The sequence below is a fragment of the Atractosteus spatula genome, chromosome 7, assembly GCF_055471065.1.
Source record: "Atractosteus spatula isolate fAtrSpa1 chromosome 7, fAtrSpa1.hap1, whole genome shotgun sequence".
NCBI classification, from domain to species: Eukaryota; Metazoa; Chordata; class Actinopteri; order Semionotiformes; family Lepisosteidae; genus Atractosteus; species Atractosteus spatula.
In genome coordinates this window covers 20,406,535-20,430,525 of record NC_142712.1, presented here as the reverse complement: position 1 = coordinate 20,430,525, position 23,991 = coordinate 20,406,535, and the positions used below count along the sequence as shown (strand labels likewise).

Sequence of the window (23,991 nt, the reverse complement as noted above, 5' to 3'; positions counted from 1 at the left end):
TTGGGATGGACTAGGTGTCCCTTTCATGGTGTACCATGTACCATATCTTACTGGGATAGGCTCTGATGACCCCAAAGAAAAACAGATTTTCAATTATTTATTCTTTTTTAATCCATATTCTTTTTGCATCTAAAGACAAGATAACTTTCAGGAAGCAAGAAATAACCACCGTGATTTTAAAAGTTATAAGTGCTTTTATTCAATAAATAAGCTTATACATTTCTAAATCATTCTAGGTTAATTTTGTGCTTTCAAAGATTTAAATGTTCAGAAGACCCTTATCCCAGTGATAGAGGATTTGCAAATTTCACATAATTTTCATTTTCTCCTTTATAATTTAAATCATGCATTAGAAAAACATTTCATATTACTGTTTCTGAATTAAAATTCTTGATATATTTACTCTACTGTACATAATGTGCACCTTGTCTTACCATTAACACATCTCCTGCCCTGAGGAATACATTAACTGACCAGTAGAGGGTACTCATGTTACTAGTTTACCTCTACAACAGTACCTAAGTGTTTACAAAACTTATAAAGAACTGAAACAAAACTTCTTCTTTAGGATACTGGTAAAAGGCAGTGACAATCATGAATGAAAACCTGGTCTATGGAAACTTGCTAAAAATAAGGTGCAACACTGGTAGCAACTGAGATTTTCATACAAATGGAAGCTTTTTGTTTCTATAATGTGTTTGAATATGAAATAATTTAAAACCACAAAAACAGTGCTTACTCAAATGAAGGTCTTGTATACCAGTGCCACCAAGCAAGATGAAGACCTCCTGGATTTAGCTGTGGGAACCCAACCTAGACATCCTATAGATAAGATGTTAAATGTGAATAGCGGGTCTGAAGGAGACTGATAACTAAATTCAAGCTAATGTAAAAAAAATGAAAATGCTTTTCAGTCTGTTCAATGATTACATAAAAGTTATACCAAACATGTTAAATTTTAAAATACTAACACTAGATGCCCCACCTACACAGTTTCACAAAGAAGGCTGAAGTGACAATTTGCCACCGATACACCAAGAGAACTTTCTCAAGGGAACGTGGCGTTTATTGGCTGCAGCACATGATGGTATGAACAAGCCTCTCTGACCGTGTAGCTGCACAGTTCTGTACTCCCACGGAGAAAAACAGCAGCATACCTCTAAGCTCCTCTCGCCTGTCACTGTCCACTCCTGTATCTGGTCATTTTAAACAACATGTCACATGTTTTTGAAGTTTCTATTGCCTCATGACTTTGCTCTGCTGTCACACATTGGTACAAGGGGTTGCCCTTTAGGAAGCTTGATTCTCCATATACCAGAGGTCTCTAATGCGAGCAGTCAAAGTTACTCATGTAAAACATTTCACCTGGATTATCCACAAAAGAAGTTACACTACTTGGATTTATCTTTAATTTTTAAAATAAAACAGCATTACTGTTTTTGAGTAAGACAAAGTTTACCTTGTTTACAAGACAAGTGCATTGCACACTAAAAAGAGTGCATCAATCAAAGACAGCAAAAAGAAAAGAACATTAGTACAGAATCAAAGAACAGGGAATTGTAATTTAACAATGGCTTCTTTTGTGCATTGTTTACATTAAAAACACTGAGTAGGAGATCATTTCTGTAATATTGATTAACCAGACTGTCTATACCCAACATTAACACCGCTTTTCTCTTATAAATAAAAGCCTTAAAGCATGGCTATACATGATGGAAGTAACATTTAAATTGCTGATCCCTGTTCTTCACTTCTGTATTATTTCAGGAAAACTTGAAATTCAAATTGTTTTAAAGGACATGGAGGAAATAAGACATAGAAACAAGGTATTGTGGACGTCAGGAAAGAATGTGTGCTGGTCAATGCAGTTATGATAAAAGTATAACTTTTTGTGCAACTAGTCACAAAACCAACATGGAAGACTTATATCTTGCATTAAATAAAAATACCTTAGAAACAGCATTCATTTAACCCTTTATGGCCTATCAGGCCTTAAAGAACCTGCTAGTAGAAAAAGTCTAGGAACTCTGAATTTTGGGCTTCTGGCCTGACAGAACTACAAAGTAATGTCATAAGACATTAGACTGAAGAAGCAAGATGGACATTGGCCAAACATTTCTCCTAAAGAGCCGGATGTGAATGGTGAATTGTGTTCCACTTAAAAAAAAAAACTCGGCCACATTCCAGGTACACACACTGCATTCCTTGAAAGTAGGTGGAAAAAAGACTGCATGTTTGAGTTTTAACACACCTTTTTTCATTGAAAAAAAAGCTGAATCACTATTCCATGAAACTTGCTCATCTTTGGGAAATGTATAAACCTGTTAATTGTATGTTTCTAACTAAGCATCAGATGCACAGACCTTATATAAAACAATTGACAAATACAAATCAATCAACCTAATAACATCAGAAGATTCAATGTGGGTACAGAGAGACCTGTCACAACTTCCAAAATCTTCCCATAAATATTGTTTTACAACAGGAGCACATTTCGTCATTAAAGAAAGCACTGCTACAATACATCACTCTTTTTAGACCACAAGCAATAAAGGTTCAAATATCAGGAAATTAAAGTGTGACCAATAGCACTGGCCAGTCAAAAGCCAGAGTGATGCTTTTCTTTACTGATCAGGAGGCTTTGTAAGTGTTAAGTGAACACGTCTCTTATGACAGATTGCACAGACTTGGGCAGCTGACCTCCACCTTTCACCTGTCCATCTGGAAAATAAGCAATTCAAAATCATACAAAACCAGAAAATACAGAAGTATTCTGAGAAACAACAGCACGTTTGATTTACAATACTTTTAAGAAACCAGAAACTAGAAGATTTGGAGATGCAGGGAGTGATGTCATTACCCCTGGAACTGTATTTCCAAAAAGACTTACACAGAAAACCTTTACGACATGGAAGTTGTTTATAGGCTTACAAACTTGTTTTTTTTAAATAAAAAACAAACTTGAATAGATTCAGATTGCACCTTTTCTAAACAGTGTAGGAGAGATTCTAAAGCATGTTATGACAATGTCCATTCAGATCAATCAACTTCCAGCCAAGAGCTGCTTGATCTGGTGGTAAAACATGGCAGCTCAGCTACTCTGTCAAACCACACCACAGCCTGGTTCCAGGAACAGATGGAATCACTGACCAAGTCTCTTACAGAAGAATTAGAAGGGGACATACAGATTGTGTAGTATACGCTTGTTTGTTCTGGTCATACTGCAATTTGTAATTAATAAGCAGCCAATTTTTCTGTTGTCATGTCTACTACTACTTTTGGCACTGCACACATTGAGCACCACAGCTCACAAACAGTACATTGGGAGGCAAGTGAAGATGAAACATGCAATAGATCCACTAACAGTTTAGGACCTACATGTTTTGTTAGGATTATTAACATATGCACCTTTCACAAGTTAGGAATATTTAACAATACTGTTTTACTGAATTGCAACCACTTTCCATCCAATGAAACCAGCTGCACCACGTACTGGGATCTACTATGGATGTTTCTCTGCACAGGAGTAATAAAGTCCTGCAAAAATGTCTGCTCTTCTTGGATCTCAACATGGTCATGACCGATTCAAACAGGATAAGCCTCAAATCACAGCCCCAAAGCAGAAAACTGGCTAAATCTTGTCATTTATTCTGCCCTCAGTCACATCCCAATGTGCCCTTTTAAGTGCCTGTAGAAGACCAGACAAGGCTCCGATTGTGCACATCAAATTCTGCTGTCGCCCAGAACTGTGACAGATCGATGGTTACTGTTGTACAACAACCGGTGGGCAGTAGAGCCCACATAATCCAAATGCATCCAGTCCAAGTTCCAAAGCAACAGTGCACTTCAGTGCACTCTTGACAAGACTACAGAACCTAGTTAGAAATCTGTCATTCCTACATTTGAGTGTTTTTATTGGGTCACATCATAGAGCAGCACCAAGTTATCTTACTCTTTCTATACTATTAAGCACCATAAGCTCTGAAAGATTTCATGGGGGAAAAAATGCTTAGTGACTTTCACAATGACCAAGCAAGACAATAGTTTTGGTAAGAACATTTTGTGAAAGAATCCTTCAGCTGCATCGCACTCCTGAGGTATGTGTTGATCTCTTGGTCCTGAGGCTATCTAGTGTTGAGCCATTATCCTGGATGCAGCACCTTACTTTCCTTTTAAATCCAACTCAGTACACTAACCAGGATCTACTGTGCTTAACTCCTGTGATATGACAAAATCAGGCACCAAGTTTATTAAATAATGCTTCCTGAAGTGACGGTATGCTCCTTTAGAGTTCCTGAAAAATACATAAGACTCCAGTGTAGCTTTAGGGAATGCTTTATAATTATCTTGCATAATGACATTGTTTTATTATTGTTTTGAGAAATTACATCGTTAAAAGTAATAAAGGTCTCCAGCAAGAATATTATAGTACCGTAGTAGTGGAGTATTTACAATTTCCTTATGAAATTTGCAATTTCTTTATCATGTGCATTTTTTAATAAGTAAAAAGCAAAATAAAGGCAATTTTAAAATGGGGATTGGGTTTTAAAGTGTACATAAATGATAAATGCAGTAATTACTCTGTGGTACATTTGCTTGTCATTTCCAAACAGAAGTCGGAGATAACACTCTGGCAGCAGTGCTCTGTGGAGGGAGTGTCTGCAGTCCTGGGGGCAGACTCTCCCTCAGGCTCCCCTGTCAGCTCGGTACCACAAGAGTCTCCCGCTAAGGAGGAAAGCAGAGGCCCGAGTTCTGGGCAGCCCGGGCTCCCGCTGGATGCAAGCAGCGAGGAAAGGGGGCAGTTCGGAGAGGAGTACTTGGCGAACACCTGCAGCTGGTCCTGCGTCAGTGCCGCCTCGCTGCATAGCCTCTGGTACAGCTTGGACAGATCCTGCCGCGTCTCTCCCATCCGCATTTTGAGCTGCTGCTTCTCCTCCAGGAGCTTTTCCTTTTCGGTTTTCTGTAGAACAAGTGGTTTTGAACGGGTAAAAACCGTGCCTTTCACCGCTGCAAACCTTTAGCCATTTGAACATGATTCAAAAAGTTATCGAACATGCAAAGAGTTTTAATATAAGAGGGGCACATGATTTTTGGGGAAAAGTCACAATTCCTAATAGGCTGTGTGATTTCAGAGGCACATACATTTCAAGGCCCTGGGTACGAATGAGGCACGGGCTGAAGCTGGGAATGAGCACATATAACGGATGTTATATGAGAGCTGGAGGACTGATTCACTGAACAAATGGTTTGGTGTCATTTATCTCCCGACACTGGGTTCGGTTTTGTGGTTAACCGAATAAATGTTTGTGATATACCACTGTAAAAAGGAGGTAAAAACAGAAACAGACACATGGCACAACCTGACACAGCCAGGGGGAAGTCAGTGTTTGGCTGAAGAGAAATCTGCAAAACAAGGCCATGCACTGGAAATTACGGTAAAGACTTGACAAAGTATGCCTGATTATCAGAGTGAGAAATTCACAGTGATTATTTAACAGGCCCTATCTTTTGAGGTAAGCCTACCCTCCATGTCAGGGGGTCCCTAGTCCTGACCTGGGCCTACACTCTTGCTGTTCTCCTGTCTAGCTGTGAATTTAGTTGGTCAATTGAACCCTTACTATCTACAACTGTCCTACTGTCTTCAGCCTTTTAGCTATTGCATTTCCGTAAGTAAAATAAAATCCCAAACTTTTTAGCAGAAAAAAAAATTCCACACAGAAACCTGATAGCTACAATTAGGTGATTACGCTTGGCTGGAATGAAAACCATTAGGTGTTTGGTGATCCTAGACAAGAATGGGAACCCCTGCTGTAAGAAACCTTTCAAAGCACAGCTGTTCAACTGTAATCATATCTTTAAGACCAGTCAAGAAAGTGGGCAGAGACTGAGGTGGAGGAGGATTGAGTTCAAATGTCCAGACTAACTGATATTTAGAGGTAGCTATAAAAACCCCTTGCTTTCCATTCAGTGCATGCTTGTTCATAATTAAATGAGTGCTTGTTACTCATCCTGTAATGTGACGGCATATAGTGAATGAGGCTGAGATCTAGCCTCATTTTTTTTTTGTCTCACAAAAGAAATTGCCTGTCTGTTTCACTTGATTTCTTTCATTTTAAAGTCCAAGAGTGAGACGCATTAAATTACGGAAATCCCTTACAGCACAGTAACACCTTTGTCACTTGGTTTTAACTTCTATGTTTATGTGAGGGCTGGTCTAATTTAACCGATACGATAAAGTACAGTTGTGTTCCTTCTTATCCCTTATAGCCTTTGTTATGATTCTATATCTGCTACACAAAGAGTGATTAAGTGCAGAACTTGTTTTACTTTTAATAAAAACATTTTGAAAAGTTGTGAGCCTAATTATAGGCTGTTTTGCTTATTTCCCGTCATGGCCACAATAATTAGACATGGACATTCAGAATGGCATACGCACCAGCTTATCGATTTCAGACTCCAGGTTTTGAATGCAGTCCAGCTTTCTCTTGCGGCATCGCTGGGCTGCAATTCGGTTTTTACTTCGTCGCCTTACGTCGTGAACAAAGTCCAGCTGTTCCCGAGTTAGTTTGTGGTATTTCAGCATTTGCTGGAAATCATTTCTGCTCAAGGAGGCAATCTCTTCGACAGAGAATGGCAATGCTACCTGAAATCGAAGAAAAAAAAATCACTTAGCAATTGACCATACAGACTTAAAGACTTTTTTCGAATTAAATACTTTTAAAATTGGTGCTCATTTGGTAGTCAGCTAGAAATGGGTAGAGTAAACCCTCAGTCTAACAGACTTTGGATTTAATGGACTAAATGTGCAAAAGGGAAAATTTGTCTGTAAAGACTTTCCCTGCAATAATGGGAAAAGCACAAATAATAAAACAAGGTAAAACAAATACCGCATAGGTTTATAATTCAGGGGATACAAATGTTGCCCTACAGGGGTAAATCAGTTGCTTATGAAGGGTGCTTTTACACAGTATATTTATGACACATTAAATAAAGAGTTTGTATATTTATGATGAAAAGGTACAGGAACAACTATAATCGACTGTGTTGATCACAATTGTTAAAAAATAAGCCAAAAGAAAGCATTAGTTTCAATAGTATTTATATCCTCATAGTGTGTTTTTAGGCTGAAAAAATGTAATTTGTGCTTTAAAAGAATTTTTCCCCCTTTCCCCCTACCAGTCCATTCATCCAAGACTTTACTGTAATTACAGATGTACAGTGCCATGAAAAAGTATTTGCCCCCTATCTGATTTCCTGCATTACTGCATATTTTTCACCTTGAATGTGATCAAATCTTCAAACAAAGCCTAATATTATATAAAATGGACCTTAAGTGAATAAATACCACAAAGTTCTGATAATTTATTAAAGAAAGTTATGCAACACCCAATGCCCCAGATGACAGTAGTAATGGAAGTAATGGCTCCCTTAGACTCAATAACTGGTAACACCACCTTTAGCATCAATAACTGCAACCAGACATTTCCTGTAGTTATTGATCAGTCTCTCACAGTACGGTAGAAGGATCTTGGGATACTCCTCCATGCAGAACTGCTTCAGCTTGATGATACTTGTGGGTTTTTGAGCATCATCTGCTGGTTTTAGGTCCTACCACAAAATGTCAATGAGATTTAGGTTAGACTAGGCCATTCCACTCAAAATATCTTGTTCTTCCACCTTTCTGATATACATTTACTTGTGTGTTTTGGATGATTGTCTTGTTGCATGACCCAGCTGTGCTTCAATTTCAGCTAAGACAGTCTGACATTCTCCTCTAGAATTAGCTGATCCAGAATGGAATTCAGGGTTCCTTCAATGATGGCAAGTTGCCCAGGTCCTGACACAGCAAAGCATCCCCAAACCATGACACAACCACCACCATGACTGTTAGTGCAAGTTTCTTACTGTGGAATGCAGTGTTTGTTTTATTCCAGACATACCAGGCCCCACTACAGCCAATAAGTTCTACTTTTGACTCATCTGAAGAATGATCCAGGTGAATTCTGGCAAACACTAATGTTCTTCTTAGTGAGCAGTGTCTTTCTGATGCTGGAGTCACGAACACTGACCTTAGCCAAGGTGAGAGTGGCTTGCAGATCCCTCGATCTTGTTTAAGGTTCTTTACAACTTCCTGGACAAATTTACGCTTTGCTCTTGTAGATATTGGCAGGATGGCCCCTCCAGGGAAGATTTCTTAACTTTCTCTATTCGGACAATATGGGTTTGATTGTGGTTTTGTGAAGCTCCAGAGCCTTAGAAATGGCTTTGTAACACTTTCATACTGATACTAGACATCAACAATGGAGGTTTTCAGGAATTTCTTTTGATCATAGCTTGACAACTCACAACTTGACAACTCTGATGATATCGGCTCATTAGTCAAATTTATATTGGGAAAGGCTGGCCTAAATCAGGTCTGAATGTAAACCAAACCAATTAGTCAAGATTTATATTGGGAAAGGCTGGCCTAAATCAGGTCTGACTGTAAACCAAAGCATTCAAACAGCTGACCCTAATTAGCCCTTTAATTGGGTTGAGTTCACTGGGGGAGACTAACTTTTTCACACCTGAAGATTGCATATTTGATTACCTTGCACACCAAAACAAATGAAAGAAGCACCAAACTTTGGTAACTTTGGTGTCATTTACCTCACAGACTCTCCACTATATACTGCTACAACCCACAAAAAGACTTAACCAAATTCACTGTGAAAAATGTGCAAATTTGTAGAAAATCATACTGGGGGGCAAATCATTTTACATGGCACTGTAAACACATGACAAGACATGTATGAACCACACTCAACTAATTTCAGTCCCAACTGTTTTCTAAAATTCAATCATTATTCTTATAACTTCCTCCTGCCATTATCAACAGCAAAGGCTACTGCACACCCATTGAAAAGACCCTATTCAACATTTGAGAGTTCAATTCGAAAATAAGTATGACAGCTTTACCAAACTGCAGTTCTGTTTCATATCTACAAGTGCAATCGGATGTAAATTGAAACAAAAGAACTGATTGAGTACTGGGAAATCTCTGAATATTCCATTTTAGCCTTGTTACTGTTTACTATTGCAACCAATAATTAAAACGCAGCACAAAAGTGAAAAAATCAGATCTGGATAGCTTTCATCTGAGCGTTCCTATGTTTGATAGAACTGAGGTAATCCAGAGGCTACATGACAGAATGTTTCCATTGCTCATCTGTGCCTCAGAATAAGCAGAGATAGAGGCAAACGTCGCCAGTAGAGTTGTCGCTTACAACCTTTATGTGCAGGTTACGGAGACAGTTGCCCTTAAAGCAAAGTGCTAGAGATTGCACTGTTGAAGTCATTTTAGACATTATAACAAGAAGTGGAAAGGAACAAGTAAAGGTTTATTCCATGCTGAAAAGAGAAGAAAAGAAACAACGTTTCGGCTGTGGAACCTTGTTTGGGCCACACCCGAAGAAGGCTCCACAGCTGAAATGTTGCGTTTCTTTTCTTCTCTTTTCTGCATGGAATAAACCTTTACTTGTTCCTTTGCAGCCTACACAAGCTAACACACCTAAATACTTGAACTATAACAAAAAGTGATTTGAATTTCAGGACTGCAATGTTTTATAAAAGACCACATTCAAAAAACCCATCCTCACCACATAAAACCCCAAACCCTTTTCAACTACCAGGCAAGACATCAATTTCTTGAATTTGTCCCAAAGGAGCCCAAACTCTATATACACAGGGGATGTACCTTTCATATGTATTGGAGGCTCACTGCAGCTGAAACATCTTTGCTAACGGAGTTAGGGGGAATGTGGAAGTTTATTAAAAACAAGAAGACGAGGCACTTCTTTACCCAAAGGGTTGTGGAAGTATGGAACAAGCCACATAGCCATGTTGTTAAAGTTGATACCCTAGCTTCTTGAGCAAAATGGCTGGATGAGCCCTTGGATCAATTAACTGTTGACTATCAGAGAGGCGAGAAGGGTAGAATGCCCCCCCTTGTTGTAACTATTCTTATGTTCTTTAGGTAGGCCAAATTGTTCAAGTCCATAGAGAAATTTAGGACATCCTACCTAGATACCCTATATCCCCACCAAGAGTATCATAGGAACTTTAATGACAAAATAGTTAGGCTTGGTTTAAATACAGTTATCCATTTTGTTTTGTTCCTGGTTATTGCTAACTGTTTGAATTTCAAGAGATCATTTTTATTTCACCAGGATACAATACAACATATTACACTATGAACTTCCACAAGCAGTAAGCCTATCGTATGCTCTTTTCCAAAGTTCCAAATGCATACTACCCGATCTGACTGAAACACAAAACATTCTGTATGGATACCCTACCCTACATTTTACACAGAATCTAGGCTACATTTTTAGCACTCAAAAGCAGGTAAGTAAAGAACTAAGGATGACCAATGTTATAAATAAAAACTATATAACTCCTCAATAAGCCATCTGTGATTATATAAATAAAAAAACAGCACCACAGGCTCCAACAGCTGGTTGATTAACCATCAATTTAATTTTTGACATGACCGGATTGTCTTTTAGGAGGGCAGTACACCTGGTATCTCCTAAGACTCCACTCAGCAGTGGTGGAAAAAGTTTTCCAGTTACACGTCAGTCTGCCCCACCTAACAGCACAGCCATCCAACAAAGACAGACACGCTCAGCTGAGTCAACTTCCTCAGTGTACTCTGTATATTTTTTAAAGAGAAATAAGTCTCTGGTGGACAAAAAGAACTATTGTGTTTCAGAGCCCAAGGAAACTTACTGCATATTGATTATTTTAAAGATATCAAAATCGGTACAAGGAATATAATTATTGACTCAATTTATAAGATTTTAGTTTTTTCTTACAGCAGCTGTACTGCATTCTGAAACTAAACACTGCAGTGTGTAATAGCACTTTCCATTTGTTTATTACACTGATTTGATAAAACAAATGAGTAAGCTGTATAAGACACTAGACCAATGGTAAGGTTTTAACTCTGTGTAGTGTGTAGATTAAAACTTTTCTGAGTCATAAGTTACAATTCAATGCGTCTATGAAGTACTATTAGTGCCATTTTTTACCTCTTCTTTTTAAAGTCAACCATCTTTTGAACGTAATCATTTGGATCATGTATACTTCCATCACCCATCAAAGGTCATCCTATCTCTTAAAAAAAAACACCATTAGAGTTACTCTTTCGGAAAAGCACTCGGGTAAGTGCCTAAACCTGTTCAAAAATGGATCACAAAACTAAAACCGATGACCCAGGTTTCAACACTTAGGTAGCTGTGCAGGAGAAACCCCAAATCCACTACCCACTCACCTCACGGGCTCGCTCTCTTGTGAAGGATTCGCTGTCCCCCTCTGTGTCAAAATCCGAGTCGTCCCCCGAGTTGATTGAGGAGATGTAAGGGCTCTTCTCCGGCTGCGAGGCGACCCCGCACTCGATCTGCTCCTCCGTGAGGTCGCAACAGTCCTGAGCGTCCAGGTCCCTCAGGAAGGGGCAGTCTGCTGTGCTGGCAGTCAGATCCAGCTGCTCGTAGCTCTTGTTGATGTTCATGGACAGCCAGCGAAACTCTGTGTTTCCCTCCGAAGTGGACTGCTGCGAAGAACCCCGATCTCCATCCAAACCTTCTGCCGGAGGAGGGCAAAGCTCACTCCAGAACCCCTTGGCTAGGTGTTCGGCTACCTCCCTCTCTACACTGCTCCTCTCCCCACTCTCTCCAGGGCCAGGCTGGTCCTTCAGAACAAGACCAGGGAGCGCAGGATCTGGCAGGCCAGCTTCGATCGCTTGTTCTTTTCCGCCATTCTCCGAGGCCCTGTCGCATCCGACCGGAACGCCACACATTTCCAATGGATCGGGACACAAGCTGCTGGACGCCGGGGAGCTTAACGCGAGAGATCGACTACAGCACGGTGTGGACGTCCCCGCGGCACAGCGATTTTCCAAAACCTGCTGGGCACAAGGGTGATACTTGTCCGTTTCAGATGTTCCATTGTCATGGTGCTCCTCCATTTCCAAATCGCTCTGGCCAGTCACGTTTCCCAGTGGATTCTCCTTCCTGTTGTCACCGGCTCCACATGGCTGGCTGCTGGGGCTGAAAGTTTCAGGTGCCGTCGAGAGAAAAAACTGCTGTATTTCTTGGCCGCAGTTCTCAAGGCAAAACCTGTCTTTCCCACAAGCAATCTGAAACTTCCTGTATTTTGGACACAAAGAAGAGAAACCAGCCTGGGTACTTCTCTCTGAACAGTTTGGGCTGCAGCCTCCGGGCATTTCTGCCTGCAATTCAGGGCACTGGACTGTATCACTCTTCTTTTTCAGAGTCCCAGTGTCAGGGGATTCAGTATCCAAGGCATCCTCTCCCACATCATCTATATTTACAGACTCTGCTGCCAGCAATTTCTCTTTCCAACATCGGCTTCTGCAGCATAATTTTCTTGGACTTCTTTGTGTGTTTTTTCCACTCTCAAAAAACTTTGGAACAACAAAATCAAAGCAGGCTTTGTCCAAGTTGTGGAAACCCAAGACCTCGGCACAATTTCGGATCTCAAGGACATTTTCTTTGGTAAAAAGGAGCTTTGCAGTGTAGGCAAACTGAAGCAGTGGGTCGAACCCTTCCACTGTTACCTACAGAAAAATATGAAGGTAAAATTAAGCACAACAGGAAGTTTTCCATATACCTGAGTAAACATAACCCTCCTTGTAGTTATCCACTCTTTGAAAAGGAAATGAAAACGGAGGTTTATTGTGATAAGCAGCCTCATAATGCATACAGGTTAGAGTAGGGAGTTTTGTCAGCATGAGTCGGCTGTAAATGAACAGGTAAAGGTTCATTCCATGCTGAAAGGTTTTTCAGCATACAACAGAATGAACCTTTACCTGTTCCTCATAATGCATATCTGCCTGACCACTGTCTAAAATGTATACTATATGAAAATAAGTTAATATAGATCAGCAAGAGAGATGGCTTATACAAACCATGCCCTATTCATAAGAATCTGCCTATGTCTCCAACAGCATAGCATAAAAGACTATCTCCAGGCACAAGCAACAGCAAGGGGCTATGTTCTATGCATGCGATATATTCTTTAGCTAGACTAAACCAGTTTAAAGCTATGTCAAAATTTCCAGCTCTGAGCTCGTGTTAGAAGGACATTTGGGTACATGCGCATGGCCTCAGGGAAAGTTGACAGTATTGCTAAAAAACAAATTCAAAGTTTTTGGAATGAACCAATATGTGCACGTCTCCGTTAGCTTACCTCCTTGGGAAGTGTAATGACATGGTCAATGCGGCTTGTGACTCTTGACCGGAAGTAGTCGCTGCAGGCTGCAAGCACCGAGCGATGAGCTTGAAAGCTCTTGTCTTCGACCACAACAGTCACATCGCACAGAATCCCCTTCTGTCTCTGCTCGTTAAGGCACAGAAGGACGTGCGAGCTGTGTATCGAGGACTGGTAACTGAAGGTCGACGTCCTTATGCTCTCGAAAGTCATTGTGCAGTACAACTGCAAGAAAATGCAAAACATTGTCGCAGTCAAACTTCAAATTCTGTCAGAGTTGCATAATGTTGTAGTGAAAGGTTTTTTTGAACTGCGGCTATCAAACGTTGGAGATTTCTACATGGGAGCACTGCACATTCAATTGGATTTGCTCTCTGCACTGCTCTCTGTGGGCGCTAAAATGCAACAAGTATCTCAAAGGAAAATGCCAGGTCTTTCAAGGCTGTCCCCTGCACCCGGTTCATGGGTGTAGTGGAGCTCATTTCAACTGCCAGCACCAAGCCTCTGGAGGTGTGTCTGTGACTCTAGAGTTCAATCACCTCCCTTACTCAAGGACTAATGGGGAAGCTGTCACTGCCCCCTTCAGAAAAATATAACTAATCTGAAAATGGATCAGGTGTTGTACCTTTCAAAAAAAGGCCACAACTACAGTCACTGCAGTCGGTTTGGATGATTTAGTTCAGAGTTAAAGGATTTATGCCAGCTAGTGTGTTACACCGGTTGCTTTCGGAGGACTTGCCACTACTATAAAAAAAAAACTATTCAGCTTTGCCCAATTACAGTGTCACCTCCATGTACACAATACAACACAAAACCATAAAATACTTCCAGAGCCACACAAAACCATGCATCAGAGTGTAAATGTAAAATGTTACAGATCCAACTGCCTTCCCTTAATCTACACCAGACTTTGAGAAGCCAGTCTGTCTAGCTGTTCCTGAGGCAGACAGATCCTGTATCAGTCTGAGATGCAGTCGTGACAGGCAGACCTCAAGACTTCCAACTAGAAAGGTTTTGTATTTCATCTCTGATACACATCTTTCTGTGGCTCAGTTTTGGTAGATTTGATTGTCTTATACAGTGTGAAAGAAAACATCTGCACGTCTGTATTCCATCTTATCAAAGAGGTCAGTGTTGTTTTATGTGTGAAAGCAAATGTGTGAATTATGGGCATAGTGTTTTGGACTACTGCCTCACAGCGCTGGGGCCCTGGGTTCAGTTCTGGACCAGGGGTGCTATCTGAACAGTTTGTATGTTGTGTGGGTTTCCTCTGGATGATCTGGTTTCCTCCCATAGTCCGAAAACATACTGGCAGGTTAACTGGCTTATGGGAAAACTGGTCATGGTGTGAGTATACATGTCCTGTAATGGACTGGAGTCCCAGCCAGGGTACGCCCACTGCTTGTCAAGATAAGCTCTATCTCCCCCTTGACCCTGAATTGGATGAAGTGGTAAAAAAAAATGGGTGGATGTGTGAATTAGATATTTCAAAAATATATGAGAAAAAAACTATTTACAACTTTAAGACAACGTAAGAACTAGTATAAATCATTTAAAATAATATGCATATCTACTACTAAGCCAATGCGATTTAAAACCTAAAGTAAGATCAACGCTTCATTAAATGAAGCAGGTTGCAGCTTGGCGCAACTACAGCTGAGCTATGTTAAGTCATGCAGTGTGGTTAAGCAACAGCGTGCTGACTCACTCGCTTCTGCTGATAAAGGATGAACAAGCATTTTCCTGCTTCTCCGTTCATTAGTTCCCGCAAACAACTTCGTTACCTAACCGAGGCAGCATTCGGTGATATATTATTATTAGACAATAGCAGTCTAGTCGCTGTAACTGCTAAATGTATGATGAAGGTCTCTGAAAAGGGTGATGTTTTTTTCTTCTTTTTTGAGCGTGTAAACAAATGTCGGTTTCCACTGTTAAAATATGCATCATGTCATCTGGTGAATGGTGCAGGTACTAAAATAATAATCTACAGTGTCTGGAAAGGCTAGCCCTTCAGCCCCAAGCTTCGCGTTTTCGTATTTTATGGCAGCCCTTTTCTTGCAGCGCATGGCTATTTCCTTGGATATTGTTTTTTAAGCGGTTTGAAAAAGAGGAAGAGAAACCTGCTCTGTTTGCTTTTATACAACCCGTATTTTATCTAGGGTTTGCGTAACGTCTTTCCAGATATGAAATGCCACATCATATTCTCACAACTGAACTCGTGCGGAAGAAGATACTCTAAATCGTGACTTGTAAGAGAGAAACGCAAAGTATTTTTCCCCGCATCCCAACGCGAATCCCGGATTTGTTTAAACTGCGTGGCACACGACACCTTTCATCGTATATTTTCGGGTTTCTGTAATCCAGAAACGTTAGCTGAGGTGAATAGCTTAAGATACCACGGCTAGCCATGCTGCATCAGTGTGTACACTCTGATCTCCCTCTCGATGATGAAACCCTGTTACACAAGAAAAGTGGGACGTGAAATAAACAGGAAGACATTTATCCTGAGATAACAGACTTTACTAACCATAGACCAAATAGACCACTACGATCGTCCAAATTTTTGTTTTGTTTAAATGATTTCTCGTAGATGTCCAATTAGCACGAAACACACAGATCATTTTGTAACGAATAGTAATGGCACCAGCTAAATACCACATGTGTTCCTACCGTAATAAGTCTCTACTACTATCATCCTCTTTGCCCGAGTAAGGAATTTCTTAACAGCCGTAAACTACCACTGCAGGAAAAGACACACATTTAGTTTGTCACCCACGACAAAATCCAAATTAGCCTTACCAGATACACATATTGGCGTGCACAGCTACAGATTTCACCGTGACATTTGCTGGGCCTACCGAAACTTTAAAGGCTGGGATTCTCCCAAATGCCCCCTCCCAGCCCGACAACTGCAAAGTTCCTCCGTACCACCACAACACATCGCAAGACACTCCGTGGCACCGAGCGCTTCGTGCGCTGTTTACATCAATCCTGACATGCGAGAGAATGCCAGAAGAGGCTTACTAACCTGTCACATCTCCTCAGCAAGAATCGATTCGGACTTTTACCAAGGAGCCCCGTGCTGTGGCAGTAAACATCCTCCTACTACCTAGCCCCATTAGAACCCTGCCTGACTGCAAGCCCTTCGCTCGGGCTGCGATCATGTGACTTTAACCCAGGGCGTCCTCGTCCCGCCCTCTACCGCGCAGCTCTTTCCTGCTATTGGCCGAAATGACTGCCAGCTTCATGTATTTTTATAAACCCTCACTTCCGGTTTCAGGCACTGATAAGCTTCAACTGGGTGGCTTTGTGGGTTTGCTTTCAGAATCCTGATCTTTTTTTTTTTCATTTTCAGAGAAGACTGGCACGATCAGTTTGCCATAAAGGGACGGTCGCAGAGCGACAGAAATCAAAAGTGCTTTGCACTGAGTGAGAACACGAAAAAATTAAAGTAATGCATGATAACAAAAATACTACCTAAACATGGACTCGGGGGTTTAAACACATCGTATTCAAAGCACCTTAGGAACAATCTACGTACAGGTATTTCGGGTATTAAACGTGTGTCAGTAATTATAAACTTTTTTAAAAACGCTATAAACTAAAACCTTTCTGAGACTTGTAAGTTTTATATAATTCAAAATCTTCTGTTTCTAAATGTTCCTGGTCAAAACCATGTAGAAAGGTACTAGACTACAACTGCACTTAAAAATTTTAGTTCTTTTTAGTCTTTAATTTAAAGAATTTAGAGAATGTCTTGGAGGTAGGAGCAGCTAAGAACAAGAGTTTTGTACTGAATGGGTGCAGATACAGTATAAGGAGCCAATGAAGAGTCTGATTTGAAGAACCAGTTGTACATTAGGTGAGATTAATAGTAACATGACTGTGACAAATAAGTGTTATTAAGAATCTCTGGCTTCCAATAATTTGGCACATTCTAACTGAATTTGAAAGTTATAAATGGAGGCGGATGTTGACAGATGTGATATAATGTGGGTTTGAAAGAAAAATGCTCATTTCACTCTACATTGACCTTAAAGTGTTCACTTGAATGTAACTTTGTCTTTTTGCTTTATGTCCAGTAAATTTGTCTTATGTGTTGAATTGTACCCATTCATTCTTCCAATAGTGTTTTATGCTCCAACCTTTTGTGAACTATGACAGATTTTACTTATTTTTGATTATCTATCAGAAAAGTGACTTACAATTGTTCACAATAAAATGAAAAATTAGTCAGCTAGAATTTTTTTTTTATAAAAGGAGCGATTGTTTGAAATGACCTGCTCAACCAGCTATCTACTAGATATATCGAGGTGTGTCCACAAAGAAATGTAAGTTATTTTTCTGTGAACATTTTGCTAGATGTTTCAAGATAATTCTTATTATCTTGAACTTTAGGCAATACTGCTTTTGAGGTACTACAGATGTTAAAAGCAGCAGCATCTATACACTATCCAAATCTTTTGCAATTTGTAAATAAGAACAGACTGCTGTGTCAACTTCTTTTTGCATAAAAAATAAGGATGATAATTGTATCAAATCCAGACAAAAAAAAAGGTTTTCAACTGGTTTTAAAACTGCATCAGAGTATATGTGGTGCATGATGGATTACTTTTAATGTGGAAAATAGAGGACTGTTTGACAAAAGTATTTTATCTGTTTTCTTCCTTGTTCGCTTGGTTTTAAGATAGACTCTAAGAACTAATTTTGTGGCAGAAAACCGTGCTTTGTGATTATGAGACTAAAGACAAGAGTGGTTATTGAATTGATCGCCTTAGAAAAGCAAAACTGTAGAAGACATTCCTATGAAATTCCTTTACAGTTTTGCTGCTAACACATTTGACTTCTGTTTTGAAAAAGCTGTAGTTCAGGGAGATGTGTATTTTTTTTATTTGCTGGGATTGTTTATGTCCTACTGTAGGCTCTTGTCTTTAAACTGTAATGTGTTAAAGAGATCTTACAGAGATCTTGTGGTGTTGTCATGCATTCATTTTGTAACCATTTTATCCAGCACAGGGTTGTGGGGAAGCCATAGCCTATTCCAGCAAGCAGTGGACACAAGGATACACCCTGGATGGGTTGCCTGTCTGTCAAAGAACACACACAGACACAAACATAGTCATACTCACATCAGAGCCTATTTTCCCAAAAGGCAATTAGCCTGCTAGTATGTCTTTGGACTGTAGGAGGAAACTGGAACTTGAGGAAAACAGAAGAAAACACCGAGAGAAAATTCAAACCACACAGACAGCACCCCAGGAATTGGGCCCAAGTCCCCAGTGTTGTGAGGCAGCAATGCACAGTGCGCCACTGTGAGGTTCCCAGTATTTCATGTCCTGGTCAAATTTAATTTCATAGTTTGCGCAGGCAACAACATTAATTTCTGGGATCTTCTGTATCTTTTTATACTATTTATTTTTTTAACATTGGAAGCAGGATAGAGCAGTAGTTAGGGTTCTGGAATTTTAACTGGAGGTGTGTGGGTACAAATTTCAGATGAGACACTGCAGTAGTAACATTGAGCAAGGTACTGTACCTCCCCCAGAATTGCTCTAAGAAAATATACAGTTATATAAATGGATGCAAATGTAAGTTGTTTTGGATAAAATCATTAGCCAAGTTAAGCCTAAGTTAATAAATAGTAAAATAGCATTCCTCTTGCAGGATACGTCTTGTGCTTTAATATTTGCGATGTGTGATAGTAATTTTTGATTGAACCTACTGTATATCCATATTTATCAAGCAGATGTTCTCCTTAAGGGGCAGTGCCCAAACTGAAGGTCACCACCAATGCTGTCATCCACGCAGCTTCCTGGAGAAACCACGATCAGCTGATGGTTTTTTCGGAGTTATTGGCTGAATTGTGAAATAAATTTTCCCGGATTGTGTAAAAGTAAGTCGATGTTTTGGGCAAAAGTGTTACATTTTGTACATTACGCATAACACAGTCACAGGGGTAAGGACAGAAACAGATTAACTGTTCATTTGTCTCTCAAAAATCAGGAAGAATTATTAGTACAGAGCAAACAGAATTGCAAAGCGAGTATGTTTCCTTTTCTGTGATTAAAAAAAGAATTCTTCAGTTCAATACACTAAGCTCCTCATTTCATAGTGTAACAATCATTGAAAGTATGAAATTGACAGCATTGTATTCTTCTGCTTGTGTAAAGGATAATTAAAAAAAACATAAGATTGAAAACAAGGCATTTGAACTTAAATAATCTCTAAATTAAAATTTATGTAAAAGTATGTGGTGGCCGAAATTTCAGGAATCCCTATTGAGTAATGTTATGGTCCCTTGAGACCAGTAAGAAAAGGTTGAACAGGAGGTCTCATGGAACTTGAACTATCTGCAGTCCAACTACACCCCACTCGTCTAATAGGTTGGCTCTCAGCTGGTCTTGTAATTAAAGTAATAGTGCATGGTGTGTACACTCCATCCAGCAGCTTAGATAATGAATTAATGGAGGCTTGTGTACAACTGAGTATATAAATATGTCATAACATTAAAACTGAGCAATGCTGAATAGTGTAAACATCACTAAAATAAACAGAAATGTTCATTTTAAGATGTTTGTGCAGAACACCACAATTTATTTGCCTTAAAATGTCAAATGTTATCAACAACATAATTCCTTGAGAATAAGTGCACCTCAGCAAATTGATACCAAGACAGCTCTAAAGAGAAAACTCTTCCAGGAGTCATGGGAATCAGTCAGTTGACCGTACATTTGGAATTAGCATTGTAATGACTGTCAGAGAATGGGAACCCCCGTCCTCAAGGACCTGAGTCTTGAAGATTGTACTTTTAGATTCCATTTAGCAAATGAAACTCAACGAAGCATCAGTACTCCCACTGGTGATCTTACAAGTAGGTTGACTGTCTGATCCTATCCAAATAGTGAGCTCACTTAAATCAATTAAGTAATTACATCGAGATTTTAAAATGAATACCAGATCCTGCCATTTTCTACCATCTGCTTTGGATATTTTATGATTTTATTTAGGTTAAACCCGACTGGCACATTTGTTATTGCTGCCTCACAGGCTTGCGGTGCTGGGGCCCTGGGTTCAATTCTAGACCTTGGGTACTATCTGGGTGGAGTTTACATGTTCGCCCCATGTTTGTGTAGGTTTCCTCTCAGTGATCTGGTTTCCTCCCAAAGTCCAAAAACATACTGGATTTCGATTTTTAAGAACTTTTATTTCCTTTCACAAATAGATACAGAATAACACAAAGAAGAAACTTTACAATATTATATAGCTAAAACAGTATATATGCACACATTCTGAGAAGATTGCAAAGCCAAAAGAAAAGTATATTTGCTCAGGTAAATTAGATCATATATCATCTTCTGAAGAACATTTGCTGGGGTGTTTTTTCATGAGAAATTACATTTTTCCTTGCATGATTTTTCTTTTCATTATTACAGAGTTTTGAGATGCAATCCTACTCCCTCTATTTTACACAGATTTTCTGTTTCCTCCTTCATCTCAGAGGTAATAGTTATCTTTAAGAATGGATAGCGCCAGACTACCCGCTCCTTTGACTGGAACTTCGATGCCTTTTGAACACCCCCATATTCCTCACTTCCCAGGGGGTGTCTTTTTCACTGTTTATTATAGCCCAAAACCTGTCAAAGATGTCGGGGGGTAGTTTGACAGGAGAGATGCCAAGCATAATGAAAGCAGTGGTAAGGGAAAAGTTAGGCAAAAAGGCCTATACGCTGAGCCTAGAAGAGAGGGGTCACAGTATCTACCTCACAACAGGCCATTCTAACACAGCGAGGGCTGGGAGCTTGGCCCCTGTGGTACAAGAAGGTTTGTGTGCTCCAGTCCAAGTTTTTGTGAATGTCACACTAAAATGCAGTGGATGTGTGTTTCCACACTTTTCTTGTTTGGGCTTCTGTTAAAATGTCCACAGTGCTCAATCTATATTTATGAGGCATGTCCAGATCCTCCAGTTTTTGCATGCTGACCTCTCTGAGGGGAATGTGACCAATTAAATAAGATCTTAAAAAGTTTCTTAACATCCCATAAAGTACTGGGCATGTGTCAGAGAACAGGACATCCAGCTTGGGTCTGAACACCTCCCTACTTACCTAAAGCAAAATAAGTCCAGATACCCAGATCAGGTGCTGTCGCGAAGCCCTTCAGTACAGAGGTATGGAAGACGCACACCAGCCTAGTAGTAACATCTGGGACAGACGTCTACCCAAAGGATAGCAGCCTATATATTATTTTTCCCCTTAATCTTTCCTGCTTCCCACCCATAGATTGAAATATCAGTCTCCTCAACACTGCCGCATAACCATGAGAGTTTAAGAAGGTGGAAGCCAGAAATATCATTGCAGGCAGGAGCTCGACTTTAGTAACCACCCACCCTGTCAGGATGAGGTCCCGGTCTTTCCACTGCACATGTTTCCTATTTAGGATTGGCAGTTTTTTCTGCCAATTCACCGTTTCCATCCCTTCTCCAAAAATACACTCCCAGGATCTTAGTTCTGTTCTCTCGAAGTTCAAGATCATGTTCTAACTTGTTCCCTCCAGTTCCGATAAAAAATCTCACTCTTTGACATAGGGGTAGGTTAATTGATGTCTGGGAAAACATGCCTGGTGTGAGTATGTGCATATTTGTGTCTGTGTGCAATGCAATGGGCTGGCATCCCATCCAGGGTATATCCTGCCTTGCCCCCGTTGCTTGCCAGGATAGGCTCTGGCCACCCTGCAAACCTTATTTGATAATGCTGTAAGAAAATGGATGGATGGATATTTTAACCTTTTATTTAATCAGATAACTTACAAATAACTCAGTTAGAAAACAAATTCTCATTTACAATGATGACCTTATGACCCATGTGTACAGCAAGGCAGTTACATGTACAGTAAGTGAAATATCATGCTCATGGAGACAATACCAGTGTCCTACCCAGGACTTGGGCCTACAGCCCATTGGCTGGGAGTCCAGAACACTCATCGTTCTTCCACACTGCTGATAAAGCCAGTTGTAAAATATGTCACTGCTGTAAACATGAATTGTGCATTCAATAATTAGATCACATCCTTCATTCAGGTCAGTGGTACAATTCCCTATTGAGGATGCGATTCAATCTGGACTGCAGGGGCAAGTACTGTAATGTGGTTGTCTTGACTGAAATTGTTTGAGATGGGATAAGAAAGTAAAGGAATCTGTGTTCTCTTTCTTACTAATGAAAGGTGGATCATTTTTGAAGCAACAGCACACATCACATGCATTTTCCTGTTACTTAATGTCTTTTTCAGATTATGCACAGTGTGATATTTCCCATTTTAGTCATAGCCTGGGGAAGGCTCTGTCAGACCTGGATGTGAAACAATTGAGTAGGAAGTGCATTAAAATGCCACACATTTCAGTTGAACTTAAAGAAGAAAATCAGATTTTTCATGAGTAATTGCTGAAGTTGGACGATTTTTTTTCAAAGAGTATTATTATTATGTATGTGGGTAATTATATACTGTTTACATTCCGTTTGTGTTTCGCTAATTCTGCTGAAAACAAAAATAAGAGTAGTGTTACCATGTTAGCATTAGCTGACTCTCCGTCTGCCTTGACATGAAATCAGAAATTTCTGGTACTGCTTTATGATAATGATGTTGATCATCGCATTTCGAAAGAGGGAAATGCCATGAATGTATGTAGATTATTTCTGTGTGTTTACTTCAAATGCATTTGATATGAAAGCCATATTAAATTATCTTATTTACTGTAAATGTATTATTGCATTTCAATTAATATATAATGAGAGACTTTAACAACAAAGAAGTATCGGTCATTTTTGTGTTTTTAAATGTGCCTTAGTTCATTGGAGAGAGAGATGGAAATAAACAGTTCATGAAATAATTAGGGATTAATACTGGAAGATAAAAATGAAAATAGTAAATCACACATGTGTTTATAAAATATGTTAATCAAATGTTCTTTGTTAAATAAGCAGTTCCACTGGTATTGAGTAATTTTAAGCCAAACTATTAAGTTATTAGAAGGGAGATAAAACAAGAACCTATAGAGCACTAAGTCTTGTTTCTATTAAATTTCCTGTAGAATTCTGGATTATGTGAGAGTTAGTCTTTTTTTTTCCTAGGAGTATTACTAATATATATGTAGGTAATTATATATACATTCCATGTGTCTTTTTCTAATTCTGCAGAAAACAAAAATAAGACTAAGAATTTATGAAGACCTCAGCAGTGGAAAAAAGAAATGTTGTTGGAAGCTAAAAGGGAGTTAATGTAGGGTGAATAATAAAAAAACTCTTTACACTAAGAATTGTGGGTGTATGGAACATGTTTTGAGGTTCAAACTCTGGGTTTCTTTACAAAGTATATTTTATTTTACTAAACTTCAAAATGTTCATGACGGGACAAATGGCCTATACAGTACGTATGTTCCAATTACACTTATTTTAAAGTGTTGCCCTGTTTTCCTGCTAATAATTATTGCCCACACCAAGGTGCAGATGAGAAGAGACCATGTACAGCTTGCTTGACTACCCCTTATCTGTTTGTCGCTTCAAACCCTGTTAAGGTTCTTCTCATGCTACCCTCAGGGGCTTGGCAACTGCAATGTGACATGATAGTTTGTGCCGCATACCCACAAAGTGTCGCACGTTGTTCCTCCTTCTGTTCTGTTACATGGCTCTCTGCTCAGTCTGACGTACACGTGTAAATGGACTTTTCTTT

The 23,991-nt window shown here is 39.6% G+C and overlaps 1 protein-coding gene across 1 annotated transcript; it reads right to left on the bottom strand.

The window, feature by feature from the left end:
* Nucleotides 1-1,387: 1,387 nt before the first annotated feature.
* Nucleotides 1,388-16,434, bottom strand: bach1b (BACH transcriptional regulator 1b). The gene is made up of 5 exons (XM_088921380.1): nucleotides 16,301-16,434; nucleotides 13,252-13,497; nucleotides 11,315-12,619; nucleotides 6,437-6,643; nucleotides 1,388-4,960 (listed from the first exon to the last, which is right to left on the bottom strand). Exons 2-5 carry the CDS (start codon nucleotides 13,483-13,485, stop codon nucleotides 4,577-4,579), a joined length of 2,130 nt encoding a protein of 709 aa, XP_088777506.1. The 5' UTR covers nucleotides 13,486-13,497; nucleotides 16,301-16,434; the 3' UTR covers nucleotides 1,388-4,576.
* Nucleotides 16,435-23,991: the final 7,557 nt, after the last annotated feature.